Source organism: Solanum tuberosum, unplaced genomic scaffold (genome assembly GCF_000226075.1).
Source record: "Solanum tuberosum cultivar DM 1-3 516 R44 unplaced genomic scaffold, SolTub_3.0 scf00035, whole genome shotgun sequence".
Taxonomy (NCBI): Eukaryota; Viridiplantae; Streptophyta; class Magnoliopsida; order Solanales; family Solanaceae; genus Solanum; species Solanum tuberosum.
This window is the reverse complement of record NW_006238963.1, coordinates 2472114-2482872: the sequence shown is the minus strand read 5'-3', so window position 1 is coordinate 2482872 and position 10759 is coordinate 2472114. Positions and strand designations below refer to the sequence as shown.

General features: G+C 37.3%; 1 protein-coding gene across 2 annotated transcripts in view; it reads left to right on the top strand.

The window, feature by feature from the left end:
• The window catches only part of LOC102592751 (probable acyl-CoA dehydrogenase IBR3), an 11589-nt gene extending 6919 nt beyond the window's left edge, over positions 1 to 4670 (top strand). Inside the window, exons 13-17 of one of the 2 annotated variants that reach the window (XR_001472908.1) lie at positions 2799 to 2883; positions 2966 to 3175; positions 3619 to 3766; positions 3889 to 3993; positions 4076 to 4670. Coding sequence is in view for 1 of the 2 variants with exons in the window: in XM_006342769.2 (XP_006342831.1) it covers positions 2799 to 2883; positions 2966 to 3175; positions 3614 to 3766; positions 3889 to 3993; positions 4076 to 4267 (745 nt within the window). In the remaining variant the exon portion in view is untranslated. Of the gene's footprint in view, positions 1 to 2798; positions 2884 to 2965; positions 3176 to 3613; positions 3767 to 3888; positions 3994 to 4075 lie in introns of both variants that reach the window. The other variant, XM_006342769.2, reaches the window with a different exon arrangement.
• Positions 4671 to 10759: the final 6089 nt, after the last annotated feature.

Sequence of the window (10759 nt, the reverse complement as noted above, 5' to 3'; positions counted from 1 at the left end):
AAAATACAATACTTTTTGTGTATGAAAATACAATAACTGCTGTGGGAGTTTCTCTAACCGACAACCATCACATAAGAGCTATAGTGATGATACAGCGATCGACCTCACGCTGCCAGAGCATCTTATACCCGGCCAAAGGTATAAGACCTGAACTGCCTAATGGATCCACTAGTCTAATCTGAAAAGGATTCATCTAAAAAGTATGATCCTTTTCTACCCATGGTGGCTAACATGGTTCTATGGGGGCTGTGGGTTCTTTGAACGCTCCCCCAATTCGGTGCTCGATACTACTCCCAAAAATGTACTGGCTCTTATGTTTTTAAAACATATTTCTTCCTGCTGATATGAGATAATTACTCAAAAACTAGCCCGAAGGCTCTTTTGGAAATCTCAGTTTCCAACCTTGTTTAAATGTAAAGACATTTCTTTAAAACTTCTTTGGGAATACATAGTTCCCTAATAACTTTGAGAAATGAACCCAACTTTAAACTCTTTACTTTACTTGAACTCTTAACTTGACTTGAAATTCTATACCCGCTTACTTAACTTGAAACTTCTATACTTAACTCTTAATTTCTAACTTCACTTGACTTCTAACTAACTCTCCTTGAATTGGAATTATGAATTCAAGGGTGTTTGATCACATGTTACGGATGAGTTCTTGACTTTTTGAAGTACCTTGGAGTGTTGGAAACAACTAGGAAACATAGGTATAATACCTAGGAACATGTATGAAAAAGTGGGGAATTAAGGTAACGGGAAGGATTGGCGTCCTTGGCGCTCTAAGAGGCGCGGGGCGCCAGCCCTCAAACTTCAGAGGGACTGTTGGGCATTCTGCCAGGTGTTCTGCCCCAAAGGGGAAGTTCAGCATCCCTTTTTTTTGGGTGCGCTGGCTAGCACAACAGCCCAGCCCTTTTCCCCCAAAAATCCAACTTTTTCCCCTTGTTTCTTTCCAATTCTAAACCCTCTCAACCTCAAGGTTTCAGCAGCAACACTTAGAATCATAAAGACCCTTAATATACAATAGATTCAACTCAAAAATCACAGCCGGAAATCTCTACTAAACCAGCAAGAACTTCAACACAACACCACTACAACTTCAACAACCAATAGATCTTCTCTTGGAATTAAAAATGAGTTGGTGTGTGGGGGTATGAACCAACCAACACTAAGGATCATCAATCTCTCAACATACAATAGATCACAACTCAAATACTCAGCCCAATCCTGTCCCACAACCAACAATAACTTCAACAACACAACTAACAACATCAACAACAACTAACAACTTCAACAACAAATCCAATCTTTTCTCAAACCATAAACATGAGTTTGGTGAGTGGGGGAAAGGATAAACCCACATAAAGAACTCACATACCTTGATAGGGATCACCCCCGACGAAAATCCACAATGATCTTGACGAATCTTGTTGATCTCCTCTTTCTTCTCTTCTTCTTCTTCTCCTTCTTCTCTTCTTCTTCACTCTCAAGAACCCTAACTCTTTCTCTTTCAAAATGGGACAAAATGATCCAAAGATCAGCCTAATACAACAATATAACCTCAAAAGAAATGATTTGTGAAAAGACCAAAATGCCCTTAAATTTTCGGACGGACTCCCTGCCAACTGCCCCAACTTTCAAAGGGCATAACTCGCTCATATGAACTCGAAATCGAGCAAACTCGGTGGCGTTGGAAAGATCATTCCACAAGCTTCGAAACCATAACTGGAACTACTCCTAACTCATCCTGAGCTAGGAGTTACGACTGCTCAAAGTTGGCCAAAAATCACTGATTTCCACACTTCGCCAAATTTTCCAGATTTTTGAACTTAGCCAAATTTTCAGATTCTGGACTGCCAGATTTCCAGATTTAAATTTTTCAAAAAAATGACTATTTCCAAATTCAAGCTTCTTCATATTCATTTTAAATTGTCGGATGTTACACCAAATTTCCCAAATTTTTGGGGGAATCTTATAGTACATTTATAAAGAAAAGGGCAGCTCAATGCACTAAGCTTTCACAATGGTATGCAACCTTACTCTGCATTTTTGCTAGAGATTGTTTCCTTAGCTCGAACCTCTGACCTCCTGGTCAAATGACAACAACTTTACCAATTACGCCAAGGCTCCCTTCAAAACACATTTATGTGTCTTAAAATACTTGATGAATGTTTCAGTGAGAAATTCCCAACATTGGGATTGGAATATCATGAAAGATGTTGAACGTGAATCTAGAGAAATCTAATGGTTCGTGTCTAAGTTGCTCAGACTCGGGTACAGGTGTCCGATACGGGTGCAGATCTAGAGGTTGTCCTTCATGATCTTAATTTTAAGATTTGGGGCTTTGGATCTAGGTACGGATACGGGTGCGGGAATTCGGCTAAAAATAATTCAAATTCAAAAATAGAGTTATAAAATATGCCTAAAGTATGGTGGACTATTTTAAAGGAAAGGAATGCACAAATTTTTGAGTGCAAGTTGGAATTAGAAATCATGGTATTGTGTCGAATTTCTTTATCCATTTTGGTCAAAGTACCCAAAACTGTTAGACCACACCCGGTATGGATCCCACATCCACGTCGTGTCGACATGGGTGTGGCACCAAAAATGAAGAGTACCCGCAACTTAGGCTGAACCTTTATTCAGTTTAGAAGGATTGTGTTCAACTTAATTATCCTATGCTTGTTGAATACACAGTAACCTTTAGGGAATTTTGGTCATAAAAGAAAATTGAAGCACTTGAATGCTTGAATTTGTTAGATTAATAAAAATAACTGTGAGAGTAATGCATTGTACAGACATGGGAACTCCTATATTATCAACGGGACAAAATGGTGGACCAGTGGAGCCATGGATCCCCGGTGCAAAATTCTCATTGTGATGGTTAGTTCTTGATTCTCAGCGAAAATAATTTGTTTCTGTTTATACTTTTATATTCAAACCAGTTAGTTTGGATGAATGGCAGGGAAAAACTGACTTGGCAGCTCCAAAGCATAAACAACAGTCCATGATCTTGGTGGACATCAGCAGTCCTGGTATTACCATAAAGAGACCGCTAACAGTATTTGGGTTTGATGATGCTCCTCATGGGCATGCAGAAATAATATTCGAGAATGTATGCGTCCCAGCCAAGAATATCCTGCTTGGTGAGGGGCGTGGGTTTGAGATTGCACAGGTAACGATGTTTCATGTATTTAACGAGTTCACTTTTTACATATTTTATGACATTAGCCTTTAATGAGCGAGTCTTTTGATGGCTATTTATCAGAAGTTCATACATCTGTTACATTCAATCGATCATCATACTTTTGCATTTTCTTTTGGATTTTGCACATCCAAGGAAAATGATTTAATCTCCATTTATATTACATGTTCTAAAGTTTGAGTGTCAACCATTATTTTTCAAATAACTATAACAGGGGGTTCGAGGGGGAAAAGAAGAAAATTCCTGCTTTTGTTTCAATTTAGTGGTACATCTTTAAAGGGGTCATCGTCTACGAATGATAAGACTCATGAAATTCTAAACTGCTCATAATGGTTATCTGAGGGAAGATATCTGCAGCATATAGAATCATATGACTGATACTTGGTTGCTGAGTTCTTATTCTTGTAGGGTAGGCTGGGGCCGGGAAGGTTGCATCATTGCATGAGACTAATAGGTGCAGCAGATCGTGGCATGCAGATGATTGTTCAAAGGGCTCTTCAAAGAAAAGCTTTTGGAAAATTAATTGCTCAACATGGCTCTTTCCTTTCTGATGTTGCTAGTGTAAGGTTTTTGCTTTTAAGTTTGGTCAAAGAAAACCTCCATAACAGTAACTGCTTTATTAAGTTTGTCTCTTCTTTTTCCGTAATTCTATCTGAAATGATACATGACAATGGACTTCACAGTGTCGAATTGATCTGGAGAAAACCAGATTACTAGTTCTTGAAGCTGCTGACCAGCTTGATCGACTTGGAAATAAGAAGGCCCGTGGTACAATTGCAATGGCAAAGGTAAAGCATAATGACAAGGACTTGCGTGATTGCACTATTATCTCTTTCTGAAAATACTTTACCAGGATTTTATGGTTAACAGGTTGCTGCTCCAAATATGGCATTGAAGGTTCTCGACACAGCAATGCAAGTGCACGGTGGTGCTGGTTTATCAGGTGACACTGTTCTTGCACATCTCTGGGCTACAGCTAGGACATTAAGAATCGCAGATGGTCCTGACGAAGTACACCTGGGGACAATAGCAAAGATGGAACTTCAGAGAGCCAGACTGTGAAAGGTTGATACAAATACTTCCTTTTTGCATCGACACAAGTCGTTTGTTTGCACACGACTTCAACCTCTGCCCTGGTCAAGAAAATAATAATTGATAATAGACTGTTGGAAAACAGAGGGCTGAGAGCATGAAAATAGAAGGCTGTGGAGCACACAGTAAGCCAATAATGAGTTTTAAGTAAGCTTATGGTATTTGTATAGTATCACCAGTTGTCTTGCTCAATAATGGTGTCAGTTTGTGGCACATACATTTAACTTACCCACTGATGTATACATGATCTCCAAACTCTGATTTGCACCATCTTGGTTTTTACAGTAATCTTTTTTCATTTTTCTCTGTTGAAACTCTTGAAGCTGTATTAGATAACGTTATATATATACATGTGTGTGTGTGTTAATCTGTTTCTTCCTAGTGTTTTTTCTTTCTTGTAACTAAGGATGGCAAAATGGGTAATTAATATGGGTGCTCATTTAAAAGTGGATAGTTAAATGAATAAAAGAGACTCATTTATAAAAGAAAGAAAAATGACATTCATATTCTTTTAAGGTGTAGGTGGTCGGGGTAGGGATAAGGAAAAAAATGATTTTTTTTTTTAAATTTTTTTTTTTTTTGGGAAGGGCGGGGGTTGAGGGTTGGGGAGGGGGGGGGGACGAAGTGGTAAAAAATATTATTTTTTTAAAAGAAAAAATAAATTTTACTTTTAAGGAGTTGGGGGTTGGGGTGGAGGGGGATGAGGGGGATGAAGAGTGAGTAAGAGATTTTGCTTTTGAAGCTTTTAAGATGATCCCTATAATAATATGGGTAAATATGGATATTCATGTTATCCATTGGGTAACTCGTTTCTATCCATTTAAAATATGAGCCGAGTCGAGTATTTTACCCATTTTTATTTAATTCGTTTTCGATCGACTCATATTCGACTTGACCCGCTCGTTTGCCACTCCTACTTGTAACCAATCCATGCATTTGCATGGGTTTAGAACTTGTCACTAGTATGATCATTGACCTAGTTCCTATCTTTTCTTCAATTTCTAACTTCTTCTGGCATTGCTTTCAGTTTGGAATTTCTGTACATACACGGGATAGTCTATTATGAGGAATCATTTGTTAGGATGTATAAGAAATATGTTGAGTGTGGTGTATTAATAATGTTAATGCTAGTTGTGTTGAGAAATTTTTTATGCAGTGTTTGATTTGGTGTATTAAAAATAACATGCATTGCATAATTTTTTTTAAAATAAATAAATAATAAAAATATCCTCCATAAAATATAGTGGAAAGAATGTGGACAATGTTCTAAGGGGCAAATGCATTATTAATAGGAAAAACTACGGAAAATAGCAAATTACAATACATATTAAAGGTAGGGGTGTTCACGGTTTGGATAAAAACCGATTCAAACTGAAAAATCGAACCAAACCGATAAATAAAACCGATTTTATTTGGGTTTGGTTTTAGATTTTTGAAAACCGATAGTATTTGGTTTGGTTATGGTTTTATTCGAAAAAACCGAAGAAATAACCGAACCAAACCGATGAATTATATACATATATTTTATTAATATACATACTTAATATATTATTTTTATAAACAATTTTAAAGATCTTATATATGTTTTCATTATAATTACCTTATTGAAAGCAAAAATGCCCAAGGTGAAAATATTTATTTTATTGATTTCATGTATAAGAGTGTCTATGACAATTCTTTGTGGGACTGAAAATGTTAATGTCTCTTCCTTCTAAGCCAATACAGTGAATTTTAAAGCTTCAATCATAATAAATTCAGTGATTGAAAGTTCAATAATTTCAGTCATTCTAACTATTTTTTTTGTTTTGAATGGATTGTTGTCACTTTTTTTCACATTTTTGAATTGTAATTTTTTTTCTTTTTATTTTTTTGTTTTATTGGTTAATAACCGAATAACCGAACCGAACCAAACCAAACCAAAATCGATAACCACAAAACCGATAAATATATATTATATTTGGTTTGGTTTGGTTTTGATAATTTTAAAACCGATTAAGTTGGTTTGGTTTTGGTTTTGATCAATAACCGATCCAAACCGATCCGTGAACACCCATAATTAAAGGCATATAGCTATAGTATACTTTATTTATTTTTTATGCATATATTTAATTCTTAAATAGCAAATACAATCTACACGCCTAATCAAGTTTTTTCAGCCCCCTTTTACGCTTCACTGTTCCCTAGTTTCCACCTTCAAAGTTTCTCTTTCAATCTATCCTCAAATCACCGTCTCTTTCCCTTGAATTTCCTTAGAATTAACGATCCTTTGCATGATTAAATGAGCTATTTTGTGATTCAGATTCATCAGATATCTTCTAATTCCATTTTTTCTCTTTTTCATTGAAGGTTATAGTTGTATACACGTTTCATTTATCTTTATAGGGTTTTTGTTGAAGGTTTTTTTTTCACCATTACAATGGCGGAAGTTAGTACTCCGAAGAGGGTCACAAGAAATACACATTTTGATAAATTGTTGAAGGAAGTACATTCGTTTGATTTGTGCATCACTTAAGAGCAAGTGAAAATTTTAGACTCTATTGCTGCAATGGAGATCGAGAAGCAAACAAAGATTTGTAATGACATTGATGGGTTGTACACTTGCATAATTGTATTGTTTTAGTTTCATTTTGCCATATTGTTGGGTTGTACATGATACATTAATACTTATATTGTTCAAACAAATATATGAGTTCATTGTATTCAAAGTGTGTTAGCCAATTGTTGTATTCATATGAATATTATATTATTTGAACAGGAGGAAAAAGTTGTTTTTAATACTTTTCCAATTTTTATAAAGTAGAATACTTATACACTTGGATACTTTTACTGTATTGGGTGTCATTGTCACTTGTATTGAACTATTATCACAAGCTTAAAATGTGGATATATTGAGTCTGTTGTATCCAATATATGTTAGTGAATTATTGTATTTTTATGTATACATATCATTTGTGTACCTATACTATTCATGTGTGTACTTAATAGTTGTATTAACATGCTAAATGTACATACAATGCATTTATTGTATACAAGAAATCAGATTTTATGTTTTAAATCAAATTTTGAGTATGTTGTATCCCAATTTTTTTGTTAAACTGATAGGAATCCAAAAGTATATCCTGTGAACATGTTATTATTTCTTGTTAATTTAATAATGGAAAGTTGATAATTTAAAGGGCGTAATTAAAGAGTAGTCAGTTATAATTAAGTCTCGCAGCGGAGCAGAGAGCTACTGATATTGGTATTGATCCGTCCCGATCTATTACTGCTTTCGTACCGGTCTGGTAGCCTCCGATTGGGGAAGAGGAGAGTTGGGGGGGCGGGGAGGGGTACCGGGAAAGGGAACATGACTGGGAGAGGATTTTCTACCAGTATGTCCTGGTCCGTTCTAGTTCATCAGTCGGGAAATTTGTTTTTTGATTTTTTTTTAATGTTAAGGCCGTTGGGCTAGCCGCTAGTACGGGATAGTAGGCCCCACCCAATGACCATTTCACCCCAACCTCCCCCTTAAAAAAAAACCCTTCTACCCCCAAACTTTTTAATACCCCAAAGTTTTTAAAAATACATTTTAATCCTATTTTTTTAACTATAACCCCCTCCCCCCCACCTATTCATTCTTTACTCACAAATCTTCTTCTTCTTCATTTACTATCTTAAGTCTCAACTCTCAAATCTTTTATTCTCTAATCTCTATGAAACTGTTATTTATTAGTTTTAATGTTCTGGTGAATTAGGTAGAGTAGAATCCCTACCTCCATTCTATGGAGCGGGAGTACCCCTACCAGAAGTCCTGCCACCTTTACCAGATTGAACTCTGCCTCAACCACTGGCTGGAGACACTGAATCCCTAGTTGGAACAATCGAACAAGAATTTTGAGGTCCTGAATGAGTTTGTAGAGGACATTGTAGCATCATATGACCTGGATTCCCATAAGTAAAGCAAGATCTCAACACAGATAACTGTTGTGCGAACCAGACGAACTACCTTGGCCACCTCGGCCAAAACGATCCTCGGGATGACTGCCTTTTCTCAGCTGCTGGCAGAGAAGAATGAACCGGCCCATGGTGTTAGAATGAGCTACTACCTCTATGTGAACCTCTGCCTCCAGATGAGGCACTAAAAAACTAACCAGAAGAACGGGTCCTCTTGGGCTCCCCAAACTCCTCTAAAACCATCAATTTTGCCTTTTTAGCGGTGCTCACAATGGACCGGAAGGAAGCCCTCTCTCTGGCTACTCTGAACACATAAGATCTGACGGAGAAAATCAATTCTCTAAAAAACCTGCGAACTCTCTTTGCCTCATCCAGAACAATAGTCATAGCATGCCTAAAATGCTCATAGAAACGAGTCTCATACTTTGTGACAGACAAACCGCCTTGAGTCAAGCTCTCAAACCTCAGACGACTCTCCTCTCTCATGCTCCAAGGAATGAAGCAGTCCTGGAAAGAGTTAGAGAACACATCCCACTCTGTCGGTGGAGATCCAACAGGTCTAGACCTCGCAAAAGTCCTCCACTACTCCCTAGTGCGTCCACGAAGCTAGAGTGCAACAAACTGAACACCACGAGCATCCATCATACTCATTGCCTCAAGCATCTCATGGCACAAAGTCAAGAATTCATGAGCATCATCACTTCTACCACCCTGAAACTGGAGTGGTTTCATCTTTTGAAACCTCTCATAACACTGTTGCTCATCTTTCGTCAAAATAACCTCAGGAAAAATATGTGCACCAACAGCCAGTGCAGGAACCGCTGATGGTTGGCCCACTTGAACATGAATATCCAGAGTCTGCTTCTAACCTGGAGTCTGTGCCCCTACCCTCATTTAAGCACCACATGGCATACCTGTCGCACTACCCTAAAATAGGTTCTCTAACACATCTAGCATCCTCAACAAAGTTTCATGAAACAAAGAAGCTCTAAACTCGGGAGGAACCTGGTCCTGAGCAACCTCAACCTTATGTTCAGGAGAAACCTCTCTAGCTCAACCTCTGGATGGTGCCACTCCACGTGCACGATCTCTAGCATGTGCTATTCCACAAGCACTGCCTCTAGCTCAGGCCTACCTCTACCCCTAACTGGGGTCTCATTAATAGGCTCGGGGACTGTCTCCCCTCTACCACTGGAAATAGAAGCGGTGGTCATTGACATCTGACAAAATAACACGTGAAAACTCAACTCTAGTGAAGGTAATCAAACACGATAAGAAATGATGAATAAAACAAAGTTTCCTGACAATCTTTGTAGCCTCTCGAAGATAAGTACAAACGTCTCCATACCGATTCTCAAGACTCTACTTAGACTTGGCTTGTACATACGTAATACTTATAAATTTGGGGTTCTGATACCATTTGTCACGATCCAAAAATGGATGTAATGACACTTGTCTATTCCCACCAAGACAAGTAAGCCACAATTTGTCATGACCCAAAAGCGGACGTGATAGAACTTGTTTTTTCTCACCGAGACAAGTTAGTCCCAACCTAACAAAAATAAAAGAAATGTAGAAAATAATAAAGTAAGAGAAAGACAAAGGCGGAAAACTTATTCAATTTATTAAAATCCCAAAAATCTGGTTGTCACGTGTACAAACCTCTAAATACATGAAATGCAAAATTAAGAAATAAGTACAAGTCTTAGTTTTTTTTTCTCAAATAGAACAAAACTTAAAGAAAAGAAAAAGTGGGTCCACCGAAGTTACAAACATCTACCTCTTCAAATCCTTGACAAGCCTCGAAATTAGAAGAAACAGAAAGAGATCACACGGGTTCGAGCTCGGAACCTACACAAGTGTAGAACAAGGGGTGAGTACCAACAACACGGTACCCAACAAGTAACCTAGTAAACATGGCATCTAGATAGAAATCAAATACACTTTGCTCTCGAACCCAACCTCCTCAAACTAGAACCTGCACAAAAATCAGCCCAACCTAGCAATTGTACAATACACGACTCACAAGATCCAATATTCACAACTCGATTGTAGCGACCCTTCCGAAATAATATAAGCCAATAACTCACGAGTATTTTTATGCATATATTGTACTCACACTAGAACAAAAAAATGACATAAAAAAATATTACCAACTTCCAAGTACCCAAACTAGGTGGTTCATGCTTCACACATTCATTCAAAATTAGTGGTAAATTTAATATATTACAAGACTTGGGATTACACACCCTAAAAGAACAAAACATAGAGCCATACTTATATTACAACCCATGGTGACATGATCAAATTAGTCCTCAAAATTCCATGTAAATATACAACACATAGATCATGTACAAATCCCAATGTTTATACAAAATATAGATGCCAATATGCAAATGTGATCTTCCTTAAGGCTCTCAATATTTCCCTCTCCAATGGCCAGCTTCATGCATCCACTCGAACATTCCCTACGATAGAAACAACTATCGCTAAGCATATAGCTTAGTGGTATAAAAACTATAGGTTCGG